Source organism: Polypterus senegalus, chromosome 14, assembly GCF_016835505.1.
Source record: "Polypterus senegalus isolate Bchr_013 chromosome 14, ASM1683550v1, whole genome shotgun sequence".
NCBI lineage: Eukaryota > Metazoa > Chordata > Cladistia > Polypteriformes > Polypteridae > Polypterus > Polypterus senegalus.
In genome coordinates this window covers 129,515,558-129,532,755 of record NC_053167.1, presented here as the reverse complement: position 1 = coordinate 129,532,755, position 17,198 = coordinate 129,515,558, and the positions used below count along the sequence as shown (strand labels likewise).

At 35.1% G+C, this 17,198-nt stretch overlaps 1 protein-coding gene across 1 annotated transcript in view; it reads right to left on the bottom strand.

Moving 5' to 3' along the window:
* jak1 (Janus kinase 1) overlaps positions 1 to 17,198 on the bottom strand; it is a 108,845-nt gene that overhangs the window by 34,340 nt on the left and 57,307 nt on the right. Inside the window, exons 4-10 of the mRNA XM_039735943.1 lie at positions 11,864 to 12,017; positions 9,607 to 9,764; positions 9,053 to 9,395; positions 6,431 to 6,601; positions 3,354 to 3,511; positions 2,399 to 2,513; positions 984 to 1,188 (exon numbers count right to left, since the gene is read on the bottom strand). Of these exons, the coding sequence (XP_039591877.1) occupies positions 984 to 1,188; positions 2,399 to 2,513; positions 3,354 to 3,511; positions 6,431 to 6,601; positions 9,053 to 9,395; positions 9,607 to 9,764; positions 11,864 to 12,017 (1,304 nt within the window). The remainder of the gene's footprint in view (positions 1 to 983; positions 1,189 to 2,398; positions 2,514 to 3,353; positions 3,512 to 6,430; positions 6,602 to 9,052; positions 9,396 to 9,606; positions 9,765 to 11,863; positions 12,018 to 17,198) is intronic.

Sequence of the window (17,198 nt, the reverse complement as noted above, 5' to 3'; positions counted from 1 at the left end):
TGTATTATCTATATCTATTATTTATTATTTATTTACTTATTAAATTACATATCTTACACATCAATATTGCTGCTACTTGTTTGTCCTATCTTTGCACAATGTCTTGTCTTGTTTGTTTGTGTTTTAATTATAAATTTTAAAATTTTTATTCTATTTTTAATTTACTATTTGCACATCATGTTGTTACACTGTGGACCCTGAGCTTCGCAATTTCGTCTATCTGTATACTTGTATATGGTGTATATGGTTGAGATGACAATAAAGTTCACTTTGACTTTGACATAACCTATGCTGACAAAAGATGATAGTTCTTGTGTTGCATTACTTACTGGATGAAATGTGGTAGACAAAGCTGTGGTGCATTCACTTTCACATCTTTCTGGAAGATCAGCCTCACTTTAACCTAAGTACAAATTTTTTTCTGTAGCTTATAGTTTCTTACTGCATACTACCACAGAGCTCTTTTGACACCAACATACTACACTAATTTGAAGATGACTATCATTGACCCCTGACCCCGACCACACTTCCCAAAAAAAAAAACCAAAAAAACATGCGTCTACATAGCAGGTTTCACACCCTACTGGATAGCTGCACTTTTTAAAATAGTTTATTGATAGTTTATGATAAAACAAAACACATAAGATGCATTTAATCTTAATGAACTGTATATTTAATACTGAAGACAGCACATTTTACCACTTTTACGAATTTCACACCTAAACAAAAACTGAAGCTACTACAGTATACTCAATAACAGTTACTATGTTAGAGTCTACCATTTATTAAGAAGTGACATGACACCACAGTCCTGTTTTATGGTTTTACATTATATACCCACATACATGCACATACAAAATTAATGCATATATTGTACAATACATATGTAAATATATTACAAAATAAACAAATCAACATTCATAGCTTCTCTGTCAGCCCAACTTAAAATAAGCAGGTCAATAGATCATTTTGCTTTGTGTTACCTCGTGGCTGGGGGGGGCAACACCTCTTAAGCTGGAAGCTGACATTGTCGGTCTTCAGAATCTGGCCTGATAAGTGTTCCATAAGATCCTTCAGTGTTGGGTGGACCACAGTTGTTCCACACAATGTATATCCTTTGCTTGTAACTTCAATCTGAAAATTTTTATATTGCTTGTTTGGCCTCAAGTTGGAAGGTGACTCATCAATCTGTTGGAAAACAAGTTTTTTTTGTAATCGATTTTTATGACACAACATATTTAGTCTTACAATGCATAAACACTCACTGTTTTGATGCTGATATTAAAGGTGTTATTAAATTAAAATGAACATCTTTGAATGTGAGTTATAACTACTTAAAATGACGGTAAATGCAGAATTTTTTTTATAATCATTAGGGAAACACTTAAAAAAAATCAACCTCATGAAACAAGGCTTTATAGTGTAGTTAGTAATTTTTAGCAAAACCCATAGTTTGTAGAATGAAAGTTTAAAGGATTACCACATGCAAGTAAGAATTTTACTGTACACTTTACAAGTGTCAATAATGGCCCAATAAACTCATATAAGAAAAGAAAAACAGAGCGCAGCCAGTCATTCAATTTTAGACTAAACTGGTTTTGCTAAATAAGAACTATTTTGTAAGGTTGAGATATGCTGATAGCGCATTGTGGCACCCACCACATGGATTGGGACACAAGTGCAACAGGTGACAACCTCCGCACCACACTGGAACAGCGAGTTTTATATATATATATATATATATATATATATATATATATATATATATATATATATATATACACACACACACAAACAGTGGCTGGAGTGCCAATCCTGCTACAAACGACCAAATTTTCATTGTTAAGTTGCAGGACTGGATGCGAATTAAGATCATACCCAGAACGAAGCAATTGCAGTTTAAGGGCCTTGATCAGGGCCCAATGAAGTAGAGTCACTTCTAGCATTTATGGGATTTGAACCGCCAACCTTCCTATTGCCGGTGCAAACCCTCAGAGCCATCATTTGGTAAGCAAATGATTTTATTAATATCATTTGAGACATCAGTAGCAAGGTTCTAAATCTTCTCAAAATGTTAGCTAAAGCAATAGCAGAATGTACAGTAGTTTGAAGCTTAAAAGAAGCAGATCCAGAGCAGCAGTCATCTTTCTTATGTTGATATAATTTTTCTTCTTTTGGTTTTATTTCTCAATTTTAAATGCAAGTACATCCACCTTCACATTAATAAATAAACTTCTCCATTTACAGTTCAGAACACTACTCATTCACAAAAACAACTATAATAAAACTAAATATCTATTTAAAAAATTTTTAAACATAAAATGGCATGTGAAGTTTTATTAATCTTTAAAGAACATTTCTGGCGCTGTTTCAAAAGGATGGTAGTAAGTTAACTTACCTCATCACAAGCTACTGTCATTAGAATGTTGTTATAGTCTGTGCAGCTCCACCGTAAGACATACATGCCCTCTTCATTTCCTTCAGCTTTTAGCTTGTGAACGGCATACTCAGTACTGAAAAAAACAGAAAGAGAGCTGGGTCTTACAGTTAAAGTTCAGATTGCTTGTATCTCAAGAACAAACCCATCTAAAGTACCTGTATTTCCTCACAGCCATTCAAAGGAAACATGTTAAATATTTCCAAAGAGCCTAAAGAATATATGTTTAAAAACAATGTATGAACACCATGCTTAAAACCGAACCAAAAAAGGGTAAAATGCCTTCTGACAACACAGCACATTTTTATATTATGCTGTATAATGCACAATATCTAAACAAAGTTAGAATGTGGGGTGTCGCCTATTTTGAAAAAAAAAAAAAGCTATGACTAAGGCCTTTAATATTATATGGTAGCCCCATTATGCATAACATAAAATGTCTTAGAAATGAAGTTGCTAAATTTAGCAAGGTTGCATATAAACATGTGTAGCAGAATTTATGCAAACACAATAACCAGACCTTAAAAAACACTTCACCTACCTATGTCCCATTGCAAAAACAAAAAAAGGTAATCAATTGTCTCAATAAATGTGGTAATTTGCCTTAAGGAGTCAGCCAAATAAATAATATATATTATTACAGGCTAACATACTGTATTTAAAAACAGAATAAAAAGTGTCAAATTTTAATTCCAAGACGTAATCTCATCATTTTCAAAAAGCATGCAATTAAAACTAATCGTTTTTAGAAAACAGAAATACGACGCCGCGCTACAGGGAAGGGTTGCTTGTGCTTTTATCCATACTGTAGAAGAAAATAGGGAAAGTTAATTTCACACTGGCAAGCCATTATTTTTGTAAATGTTTATATGTACCAATATTGAACCAAACTGAAATTTAAATAACATTAACTTACCAAATTGGCCCATGGCATCCTGTCTGAAGGTTGTGAACAACTGAAGGTGGAGCAACATCAGTACATAAGTAATGGTGGGCATCTACCGTAAGTCTAAAGTAACCATCAACAAGTGTAATAAAAGACAATGCTTCATCGCGAGAAGACAGCATCAACTCCTAAGATAAAAATAACACACATCATTGGATTTCAGAACTTAAAATGTAAAGCTGGTGAAGACTCATTTCAATACATTGAATAGGACAATTTCACTTAAGGATGTTATCTGAACCATGGACTGATATTCAGCATTTCATATTTAATATATGTACAGTATTTGTAAATATTTAAATTTGAGTCTGGGTACTATATGTACAGTACTTTCCCATATGACATACATAAAACTAGTATGCATATAATTGTGCTGGGACCATGTGTACAGCCTGTTAACTGTTAAATCATTACTCAAAAAGAGCTGCTCTAATTTCACATTTCTTTACGGTATGTTCAAGAAGTCTCCTGGCATAGTTAAGAAGAATGCTAAATTAAAAATTTCATTCAACTGATTTGCTGGTTTTGAATTAAAAGATTTTGAGACCTGGTTCGATGGTGTGTGCAACTAATCACAATGTTTTGTGTATTATCATGAACACATGCATCTACTCTGTTTGCAAGTCCCCAAAACTATATGAAGACATTAAAATTTTCAGCAAGGCGGTGTGTTAGAGTGGAAATGTTTGAGCCTGGGGTAGCACTTATTTAATTTGCTTCCATCTATGTAGTGTGTCATATTAATGTGGTACAACACTCTTTTGTGAGTGTAGTTGCATCTTCTTGGTAAATATTTTTTCTATACTGCTAGTGACCTTGGGCCTCATGTATGAACGGTGCGTACGTACAGAAATGTTGCGTAAGAACTTTTCCACATTCAAATTGCGATGTATAAAACCTACACTTGGCATAAAGCCACGCACTTTTCTACAGTACCTCATACCCTGTCATATGTAAATTCTCTGCTTGGTTTTGCAGACTAGCGGCACCCAGCGTCAAAGCAGTGCTACTGTTCCTGTGTGGTTACTCTTTATTTCTTAGATCCACATTCCTGCCGAGGCTTTATAAATACACCGAAACTGCATATTGTTTATTAGTGTAATGCATATGATTGTAATTAACTTGTAACAATATAATGGTCCAGGGAATAGCCATAGTATTCCAAATACCATAACTGCTTTAGCGTTGTTACTCTCACTGCACCTTTTTCTTCTTCTTTCAGCTGCTCCCATTAGGAGTTGCCATAGCGGATCATCTTTTTCCATATTACTCTCACTGCACCACTCAGAGTATTTATATCACTGTATCTGAGTGTGAATCACAGCAGCAGCTGAGCGGAAAGAGAATTATCGGTATACAGCATCAAGCATACGTTGCCTCAGTCACGGCAAAACATTTCAAAGCCTTTCCTGTACGGACCTCGCAGTTCAGAAACAGTTTCATCCCAAGAACTATAAACGCACTCAATCAGTTGCTCCTTGTAGAGCTGTTTGTACTTATAAGTACAATCACCTCACTGCAAACTTGCACTACAGTTATAATATTGCACAACCTGCGCCACTTTATAAAGTGCGTATTTACATATGACGATATTTTTAAGATGAAATGCAGCAAAATATGTTGATTATATTATATAGATAAAACCTTAACTTCATTTAACTAATCTGTATTGTTAATAATTAAACATGTGAGGACAAAGTTCCGCAGCGCTAGCTAGTTCACAGATTGATCCTACCTTGTGCTGTATTCTTACTAGGGGTGACGCGACACTGGAAGGATAGATGGATAGAATAATTAAACATGTACTACAAAGATATTTCGATGTTCCTTAAGAGTATTCAAGAATCGTTGTTGTAAGCTTACAGATGGCTTAACGTCTATTACAGAGCTGATTGCCTGGCGATTGGGTATTTGGAGAAAGAAAATTAAGCACAGGAATTGGAGGTTAGTACGTTTGAAAGAGACAGTACTGCTACAATAATTTCATCGAAGGTCATGCACAATCACACACTGTGTTCCCCTCTTTAATAACGTGCTTTAACTCCTATCATCAAGAAAAAGATATCACGTATACATCTCAGTATAATAATTATTCAGAGAGATGTACTATCACGAATGTATTGGATTCTGTGTCCTGTCGGAGAAAGAGAAAGCGGAAGCACATAGTGATTCACACACACATAGAGCACAAGATCAAATACAAAACAAAGCATTTAACGTGCTACTTTAATTACGATGTGATTTTAGAAACTGGTTAATTAAACGATTTTAAGATGAAGTTTATGATGTTCTACTTTAATGACAAAATAAACTACTTAATTAAAGTGGAAATTTCGAGATTGAAGTTGACATTTCGTGCTTTTTCCTACTGTGTGCCTTTTTTTTCTCTATACCCTAATAAGCTTTCATATGAAACTCAGACGGTGGGCTACGACTCGCCTTTTCACAGCAACTTTGATATGTGACAACTTCTTTTTGGGCACTGTGTGAATTTGTGAAGTTAAGCTTTCAAGTTTCTCAAACACACTATGTAAGTCGATCAGCTTCCTTTTGTTGTTTATACCACTGTTTAAATCAACAAAAAGTACGTTTTTCCTCCCCTTGGTATTCGCTGAAATTCTTATATTTTCCCCTGTGCTTTTCCCATTGTCTTTTTACAGAATGCTGAGCTTAAGGGCTATTTATATTGATTTGCATATTCATAGAGGAGTAACTCTGGGAGGAATTGGGGTGGGACAGAAGGCGCGTGCACGTGCGTTAGTTTTCACGCTGACCGGGATTTATGGAGCAGATGAACTTGGAAGGTGGAGTACGCACAGATTCCTGAATCTGGATTTTTCTGTGCGTAAGCACATTTCGGCTTTTGTGCTTATGCCATGTTATAGTGTGAATTCTATGCACATATACCTGTGCTGTAGCTCAGTTATTGGCAAAAAACTCTACTGCTGTTAAGCAGCAACAAGTGATCCTAAAAAATCAAAACTGACAAGAACTGAAGTCAAAAACATTCTGCAACTCAATGTCATCTTATAAACAGAAAAAATTACCATTTTTTTGTTATCCTGCTTGTAAATAGTGACAGCAGATTCCTTAATGACGATGTGTGTGATTTCATTAAAATCAGAGAAGAGGTGCCAGCCTTCCTTAGAAACATCTTTCTTATTTTTGTCCACTTTGTTTTTCTTTGATTTGTATTTTTCCTTTGAAATGACAACAACCTGTTTTACAAACATAAATATGCAATGATTTGTGAGAAAGGGCTTAAGTTAAACTGACTCAAATTAAATACTTTCTAATAGCATCTTTTAACTATCACACTAAAGATATTGCAGTTTTTAAATACACAAACATCAATGTGAAAATTGAGCACTATAAAGTAAGGTGTTCTACTAGAAAATGAATCTTTTTGCGATAAAGAGCCCAATTAAAAACAAATATACCAAAATGGTCATCCAACATCTCCCTGAACATTGCTACAAGTCTGCCAAATTGACTTAGATGGGACCAAGCCTTAACAGACCTTTCACTTTTGACTACATAGCAGTGTCTTCACTTTACCTTCTTCCAAAGGATGACAATGAGCCACTATTGCATTGTGCAAAATACAAAATAATAACTACAAACAAATTCAAGATCTGTCACTTCAGGATAAAATATCCTTGATACTTAAACTGCAGTAAGCACATTAAATGTAAAGTGAAAACTGTTTAGCTTCATCTCCACAAGGTGTCTTTCCTCTGTCTATGTTAAGTTTGTTGTGACTAAAACATTTTAACATGCCTTAAAACCTATTTGAAAAACTTTTATGCACATATTGAATATCTGCGATACAGAACTATAACACAGGTACATGCACACTAAAATAGCGGCTAAATTAACTTTTCCAAACTCTACATAGCACTATATAAACAAACGCTCATTCAGAAGTGACTTTAAATGTATTTAATCAAACATAAGAAATTTGACAAACGTGAGACCATTCAGTATATCAAGCCAGTTTGTTTAGCTAACAGCCAAGTTGTCTCAATATGTTATAACATAACAAATCATATCAACAAGCACTCTTTCTTGGCTTTATATCTGTACCCACTTCTTGTGTAAATGCTGAACTACTATTCTCCTTTGTACTTGTCACATTCACCTGCCTGTCCTGCCACTCCTATTTTGAAAAAGCCTCTTTTCTTGTCTAGCAAGGCTGCCATAAAGCACCTCTGGATATTAAATGTCATTAAAAATTCCTAAAAAAATTACACGCAAACCACCAATTGGACTGGCTAGCAAAGTAATGATAAATGGTGATTAGGAAAAATCAGGAATGAGCTAGAACAACAAAACTGACCGTCACATACAGCTCCTATCTTAGAACACTGGGTTTACTTGTTAATTTCAACAATGGTTGATGGTTCCAGGAAACAATAGGAGTACTATATAAAAATAAATTATTGCAGAACAATGGAAACCCCATTATGGTTAATTTACTAGATGCATAGCATAAAAATAGCTAATTTTAATGAAATAATGATGGGTAATTGTTTATGACTAGATGCAGAGAACATAGCTTAGTGGCTGGAGCACTGGAGTATAGAAACCACAAGACTGGAAGATCTCCTCTACTGAATCATTGCATGGTCCTTTAAAGTCTGCAGATTTTTGTTGTTGCCATTTTAGTATGCACAAATTTAACTTTTGAATCAAATAAAAAAGCATCTTTGCAGTCAAACAATGAAATTCTTATCACAAGCATACCACACCTAGTATGTGCTAGGAAGAGGGCAGGAAACCATGTAAAACTGCATTTCAAGACTCTGAAAAAATAAATACACGTAGTTTTAAGCTACTGTTTTCACTACTGCCTTGAGAATGGGAAAGGCGCTATACAAATAAAATGAATTATTATTGCTGCTTACTGGTTTAGTACTCCACAAAAGAGAGCAGGATCAATTACAAATACTGTATATGTTTGTGAGCAAACTAGTTAATTTTAAGTTATAATCAAAGAATTTGTTATAGAGAAAGTTGAGTGGTTAAAATTGAGAACAGTTCATTTTCACGTTAAGAAACACAAGCTATTTATAAATAAAATTATTTAAGATATTTAAAATAGTGATAGAAATATCCAATGCTGTAACCACAAATGTAAAACCTTTAAAAAAGAACAAGAAAGAAAGGCAATGTGTCTGAACAGAGAACAGCTTCTAAAATTATTCTGCAGCTATCCCTTCAACACATACCATACATCCTTCAGACTGTTTTCCTTATACATTTACACTGTTAAATCTATTATAAGCCCCTAGGTCTATGGGTGTGTGAATATTGGACTATAATAAAATAGCTTTAAAGCTTTCATCAATTATTATGGACTTTTATGCTGCTGAGATTGGACACCATTTCTCTGTGTTGATATTAGTTTACTCTATTTTCCTCCCACACCAGCCAGCTGTGGAGAGGTTGGGAGACCACTTATGAATTGGCCCGTTAAGAGTAAATGAGGGTTTGGTTCATACTTGCTACTGACATTGCCATTGATGCAGTCAAGATAAACTAAATCCCTTTATAACATTCTAATATTATTAGTGGGTTTGAAAAAATGAAAGGAATTGTTTGAGGAATTCAAAAATAAAAATAAACTAAATAAACAAAAAGAAACAAACCGTACAAAACAAACATACATTTGGTTTAATCCTCCACTGTATCCCAGTATTCCCAGACACTTGCACTTCATACTGTTGTGGGTTTTCCCCATCAAATCTGTTTGGAGTATCTCTTTCATTCTCTGAAGATATTTGTAAGTGGGAAACAATGTAGACTTCTGACCCAAAATTGGTTGTTAGAGTCTCCAGGGTAGAAAGGTACTTGACTTTTAGATCATGGAGGGTAACACTACTATCAGAAAAAGTCTTGTTGCTGAATTCCTTCAAGAAACTTTTGAAGACATTGTTGATTCGAATGCGTGTCAGAAGGTTTCTTTGCTTGATCTTCTTATTCAGGGATTCTGGAATGTGCCGCTTATAACTGTAAAGCACAAATAATTAAATACTCTGTTATTTGTTATTAATATTTTCAGTCATACGGCTGTATTAAACAAACTATGTAACCTTTAAAGGTATTTTTAAACTCCTAAAAGTCAAGAATGCACTAGCAAACTGAAAGTTTAACCTGGTGTGTTGTATAGATTGCTCATGACATAAATAATACACGATATACTACAATAGTATTTTTTTACCTTATATCTCCTGAGGACCCTTGAGATTTATTTTCATTAGTGAAATGTGATATTGCCAAAACAGCCATTCCAAGGCATTCATTTTCAATCTCATGGACTTCTTGGTTGGTTTGTGGATTTCGTACCGGAGCTGAGCCTTTAACAAAATCATGCTGTCCCTAGTAATAAGAAAAAGACAACTTAATCAAAGGTTTCTGTGTCAAAAACATAGTTTTCTGATTTTATATACACATATACATACATACATACATACATCATATACACATATATATATATACATATACATATATATATATATATATATATATATATATATATATATATATATATATATATATATATATATATATATATATATATATATATATATATATATATACATTATATATATATATATATATATATATATATATATATATATATATATATATATATATATATATATATATATATATATATATATATATATATATATATATATATATATATATATATATATATATATATATATATATATATATATATATATATATATATATATATATATATATATATATATATATATATATATATACACACATATATATACATACATATATACATATATATACATACATATATATACATACATATATACACACATATATATATATACATACATATATAGGAGCTATTGAGGAAGTCCAATTTGCTACTTAAAACATAAAGGATCTCAAGAACAGCTAGCTTGCATTTTAGCTAATTATAAGAATACCCGAAAGAATGTTTTGCACAGAAAACGTACATAAAAAGTAGCTTACATTGCTTTTAGATCACCCATGTCTAATCTCAAAATTCAAATTTACTCATTTTATTGTAGTATTACCACAATTTTGTTCATTGTATGTCTATTTTAGAGGAAAATTCAACCTGAGATTTCTTAGACCTTGGCTTAATCCTTACTGTGGGAAGTTTGAATGTTTTTCCCACATCAGTTTACTGCTAAAGTCTAAGTAAATTTGTCACTGGGCAAAACCTTTAGAACACAGAACATAACAAATCTGACAGACACAAGGAGAACATTCAGTCTATCAAGGTTACCCATTTTTGGTAATAGCTAAGCTGTCTTAATATCTTATCTAGATTCAACTTAAAGGTTGTGAAGGTTTTGTTTCACCTCCATGACTCCATAGCTTGTTCTACATTTCTAAAACAATTTGCATAAAGAAGTCCTTCCTGGCTCTGTTCTTAAATGCGCTTCTCTTTAATTTCCACTGATGTCCTTGAGTACGAGTCAGGGTTAGGCTGAATGAATTCTGCTGGATCTATTCTATCAATGCCTTTGAGAGTTTTGAAAACCTAGATTATGTCACCATGCAATCTTCTCTGCTTGAGACTAAACAGGTTTAATTCGCGGAGCCTGTCACAGTAGGGCATGTCCTTAAGTCTTGGGATGTACCTGATTGCTCTCCTCTGGACAGCATCAAGCACTGCTTTGCCTTTCTTTCTTGTACTGCAAACAGTACTCTAGATGTGGTCCCATTAGGACATTACAGTCTAAGCATAATGCCCCTCAATTTATATTCTAGTTTTTACAATATAAGCTAACATTTTATTTGTCTTTTTAACTCTTTCCACACATGACTTGCATGATAAAAATGTGCAAACATATACAGTAGTAAACCTCTAATCCTTTTCAGAGGTTCCATTCTGTAAGGCAGTGTCTCCCATCTTGTATTTATAACAGACATTCCTGTTACCCACGTGTAGCACTTTGCTCTTTTCTACATTAAACTGTATTTTACAAGCTTTTGCCCAGATCTGAAGCTTATCAAAGTCATTTTGAAGTCTAAACAAATGAGCTTGATGGTCTGAAAGGACTCCTCTAGTTTGTCAATTGTTTTTATGTTCTAATGCTAGAAAAATCTGTATGCTTCAGAGACATCAAATAAGCTGCTCAAAGAAAAACTGTATTCCATGAGCACTTACATCATGGCATGTATAAAAAGTATTCCTTTAGTATGCAGAAAATCATTATATTATTTCCTTTGGTCTGAGCTGATTCTTCCAAATTAGAATTAGCAGGGGCCCTTTTAAACAGGGTTCAACAGTTAATTATTGTTTTGTTTTTCTTTGCGTTTCTAGTCAATTACGTTGGTGACTTTCAGATTACATTACACTAATGTACCGGTTAAGAACATCTTTCTGTTCAAATAAAATGAGTAGAGATACAAATCCCAATGTGTCCAAATTAATAAGCATGAGTAGTACTGCAAACCTGCGCGAACAGATATTCCAGAGACGAGGCATCAAGGAGCGGTGTGCCTTCAGGCATCTTCTTGGGACCATAACCATTTCTCTGTTTGTTCAGTGAGTGTCGCCACACGGGGGGCTCATTTTCATTTGTCCCGTGCCAGTTTGTGAAGTAAAATCTGTCAGGTTGAACAGATGGTTAGTACTTAAAAATAATATTAAATAAAGGTTTGCTAATTAACTAAAAACTTCTCTTTTAGCTGTTTAATTACGGCATCCATTTCCTTAATCACCATTTACCATTGGCTTTTGATGCTCAGAATCATAACTGAACAGTAAAAGGTTTGAGACTTTTAAATTTAGAAACAAGTGTTGGATTAAAACAGATACAAAAGAGACATGAACTGCACTTTTATTTGTGCAAAAATCCACAAAAAATATAAGCACATGGTAATGATCACATGACAACCAGCAGGATACTTCATATACATTGAAAGGCAAAAATAATGGGAAAACGAGGTAAAAATGAGTAATTTTTGTAGCATAATAATAAAATGAGAAGTCTAGGTGAAAAGATTAAAACCAAGACTAAATATAAAATGTCTGCTTTTACATCTGGGCAATGTTTTACATAAAAAACACAATATTGGGGTAAAAAAATTACATTTGTTGTACTCTGTCCCCCAGTTCCGGATGAGCAGAGGTATCAGGACCAATTCATCCGAAGTGAAATAAAGTAGGTTAAAGTTAGTATGTGGTTGCATATCCCTGATATGTTATAACTGCCACAAGTCTGTGACCCACTGATATTGCCAGGCCTTTGATAACTTCACTTGGCACACTCTGCCAAGCCCTTATGGCAACCTTTTTCATTCGGTGCTTGTTTGGGGTCTATTTTTCCTTTTCAATAGGTGAAACTGGCTTGGCCAGTCTGTAAGTTTTCACTTTTTCGGTCTGATGAACTTCTTAGTTAGGTGGGCAGTGTGTTTCAGGTCATTGTCTTGTTGTATTATGAGCTTGGAGGAGGCCAGATGTTTCTGTATACTTCAGAATTCATCCTGCTGCTACTATCACCAAGACAGACCAGTAAGCCAGTTCCAGAAGTTACGATGTATGCCCAGGCCATGACACTGGCTTGTCTACGATGAACCTATGTACTTAGGATAATCTGCAGTTGCTCTCTTTCTCCATACTTCTCCCTTCCCACCTTCACTATGTTAAGTGTTCAACTTTACCTCCTTTGTCCATAAAACATTTGCTCCAGAACAGTTCTGCTTTATATTTGTACTACTTTGTGAGTCCCATTTTGGCCTTTCAGTTCTTGGTGCTGATAAAAGGTTTGCATCTTGTAGCACAGTCTCTGTATTTATTCCCTTTCATTCTTTTGCAAATGGTAGATAGTGGTACTTTTGCTACTGCACGATGAAAACTTTCTTTTATTTCTTTGGATATTAATTTTAGGTTTCTCTTCTCAGTCTTAACAATACCCCAGTAACCAGCTGCCAAGATCTTCCTGGGGCATCCTGCTTGTTGCAAATTACTTTAACCTCAAGTGGTTTCATTATTTTTTCACAATACTCCACGCTGTTGATTTTGGAATGCCGAGTCGTTCAATGGTTCTGATGAGTATTTGCTCTAATATCAGTTTCAAAATTGCTTGCTGTTCTTTGCCGTCATAGTCAGTTCTATAGATTTTGTCTTGTTTTGTAACTTTGATGTTGCAACAAAACTACAAATGCAAACACTGGTGACTACCGGAAATAGGAACTCTACAAAATCAAAATCGTGTGGATAATTTAGGGAACATGAACACTTGAGCCTGGGGAACTAAACACAACAAATGTCCTTTTATCCAAAAATCATTTAAATGTAAAATGAAGTTGAGAAATAAAAAGCTGACATTCTGTACTTTAGTCTCAAATTCAACCTTTCACCTAGAATACATATTTTATGAATATAGTTAAAATAACATCACTGCATCATATTATTGCTTCTCACCTTGCATAAAGAATAAGCCTCTTCCTAGACTGCACAACTTGGAACTAAATGACCAAGAAAGTGCACTTTAAAAAGGGTTAACAAGATGAGGTTATAACACAACAAGCCATCATCAGCTTCTTGAGATTAGAATAATAGGTGAACTGGGACAACGAAGGGGGACAAAGTCACAGAAATGTTACATTTTTACAATTTCATTTTGCTGCACTGGAAATCTGATATATTTCCACAATTGTGGCAAATTCCATTAATCCCATTAGAGTGATATTTTTGGATAAGCTTAACTGTGGCAAATGTATTTTAATTCTTTTTGGTGCAACACCTACCTTGTGACCAACCACCACCTTGTCCAAATATTGTTACTCTCTCACTCACACACACTACTATATATGGGTCATGAGGCTGCATGGTCACTGGTAAAAATATTAGCATCTTCACGCATCACTATGACTTGTTTGCCCTCACTTTATGTACCTTAATAGCTCTGAGGTACCAATTTAATGTTATAAATCATTATTTAGATTAAACTAACTGCTCCTGATAATCACCAACAAATTGGGCCCAGGTCAGAAAGTAAACAGCCTCCCTTTACTTTTCTGAACTTATTAATGCCACTGCAATCACAAGATACAATCATGCTTCAAATGCCAAAATTAAAAAAAAAAACTAATGGTGGGGCAAACTTTAAGCTACAGGCCTACACAGTCTAAAATGACATACTTGCCAATATTAAAGAGAACCAATTGGTCTCTGTAATATTCCACCAAAAAATGATCATTTTTGTATCTGTTAACTCTTATAATCTATGTAATCTGTTAATGCTTACAGTGATGGCTGAGAAAACTTAAACAAATGTTTTTATGGACAACCAAGATAGCAACATTTCTAAGAAAATGTGGTAGAATGGGGACCCACCTTAAATAGCAAAGAAGATCAAAATGTTCATGAAAATAATTTCAAAATGACTTACATTGCAGAATATATATGTAGGTGTCCAGTCATATTCTGAATAACTCAGAAATGTAACTTCTTTGAAACATTTTAAATCTTTTCCAGAAAATCCTTCGCAAACACCAGTGAAGTACATACAAATAGGATTGAGTTGTTTATTTTTTTCCTTCTTCCCCTTTATTCAATGGTCAGGATTCATGCACTATCATAGTTTACTCATTGGTTACATGGCACTTCACATATCAACATTGTAAAGCATGCATTGAGCATCAAATCAAATAGCCCAGGAAGAGCTGGAATTTGTAGCGGAGGATGGAGAAGTCTAGACTAAGTGCTTGGCTTACCGCCATCGCGACCTTCACCAGGAAAAGTGGTTTCAGAAAATAATAAGAGAAGTTAAAGAAATTCATAAACTGGAAAGTATGCCTCATATTTGCCCATAGCGGAGGTGTTTCAAAAAGCAGGCCTTCAGTTTACTGATGCAATTTCACTGGTTTATTCAACTTAAATTCAAAAAAGCTTAACCTTATTTGCATGTGCTTTACTATTAAACATAAGCTTTTTTATTTTAGAAAAAGGCACATTTAAAAATGTGTCAAAAGATACAGGTTAGTGACATTGTGAGCATGTAACTAGCTGACATTTAGATTATATGGTACAAGTAATTTGAGATTTATTTTCATGGACATTTTGATGTAGCTTTTAGTTTTTCCAAGATGGCTCCCCATTTAAGTTCACTGTAGCAGGAATTCTGTCATTTCGGTGAATACATGGGATCAAAACTTTTTCTGTGAGATATTTTATTGGACATTTAAATGCAATCCGTTGCTGTTCAAGCTGGATTCCCCATTCATTCCAATTATAGCAGGAATTTTGTTATCTCTGCTCAGACATCACTGCAAACAATGAAGAGTGAACACCAGATGCGCTGATATCATCATTTCTGGGTGTAGTACTCTTTTAAACCAAAGCACAATGCTCAATATCGTAGCATACTATACCTCTTGATATAGCTGCTGCTAAGGATGTTCATTTATCTTAAAAATTGTGGAAATTACAAGTTATAGTCAGATCAGGTTGGGAAGCATGTACTGGTACAATGTGTTGCTGCACACACCACACAATGAAACAGCTCGGGATCCTGGCTGGCAATCCTCCAGGCAGACACACGGTCCAGTCCCACCCTCCAGAAATTACCATCCATCTACCGCAGAAAATTGTTACGTGGACATCCCCTTGGCCTGGTCCAGCTGCCTGGGTCCTTAACAGTGAGGATCCTGTGAGCCAGATCACCCTCGGGGGAATCCCACCACATGGTCATAGTGCTGTTAATGACATTCCATCACAATGCAGGTAATGTGCCTCACTCAGGACTCAAACCAGCAGTACCCAAGGATTCTCCAAAGAGACACAGTGCCAAGTCTTAGTCTTTGTGTCAGGTCACTGGATAGGGTCTATGTCTCACAACCAGATAGCCAAGGTATGACATTTAACTGCATTCGGCCCGGCAAACAGCCCTCCAACTTACAGGAAAATCATCGGCATTGGTGGCAGTACTAGCACTCCAGCCACCTAAAAGAAAAAGAAAAACTTCATACAGCTCTGAGACGACAGACAGGACTCCTTTCTGCTCCATGTGGGGGTAGTTCTGCTATAGCCACCCATAGGAAGGCTACTAGCATTATGAAGGGGATGGGAAAGGCCCTCGGGGGCCTCATCCCTGGAAGAGTCATAACTGCCGGAGAGCCAATGGGGTCAGGCCTGTTAGGGATTGGAACTGGTGTGGTGCTGAGGCGTCACCTGCTGCATGGTAGCACTTGGGTCACAATTTCAGGAAGCACATCTGGGTAGGCATGTGGAATGTCTTATCTCTCTAGCATGATGATCAAGTTATAGGCTGTTACCAACTTTTGGCCATTCTCCTTTTCAGCTTGATGCCCTGCGACACCTTTCTTTACTGTCCACTTATCCCGACTTTTATGTTTGATCATCACAGAGTGGAGATTGTCAAACACAATCAAAATCACCTGCATTTTTCTGAGAGAGGCTGGAGAACCAGCAGGCTAACAGCAGATGGAATCTGTGTCAGATAAAATAACACTTCTTTCCATCTTTCTTGATATATACAACCATTAGTTTTCTTCTTTTTAATTAATATTTAGGTGTTTTTATGAGAGTATATTTATGTTAATGCTGCATAGGTTTGCATTCAGCACTCTGCTGTTCTTTTATTTGAGATTCATCAAATCTCCAAATGTGTACAGCAATTTCAGATGATAAACTGCAGTCTATCAGTGTAATATTATGATAGGATGACATTACAGCACTCTCTAGAGTCACAGTCACCCAGTTGGGTCAACCGTCTCACCAGTTAGAAAGGGAAGGTGCTCAAAATCTTACCAGCACAAACA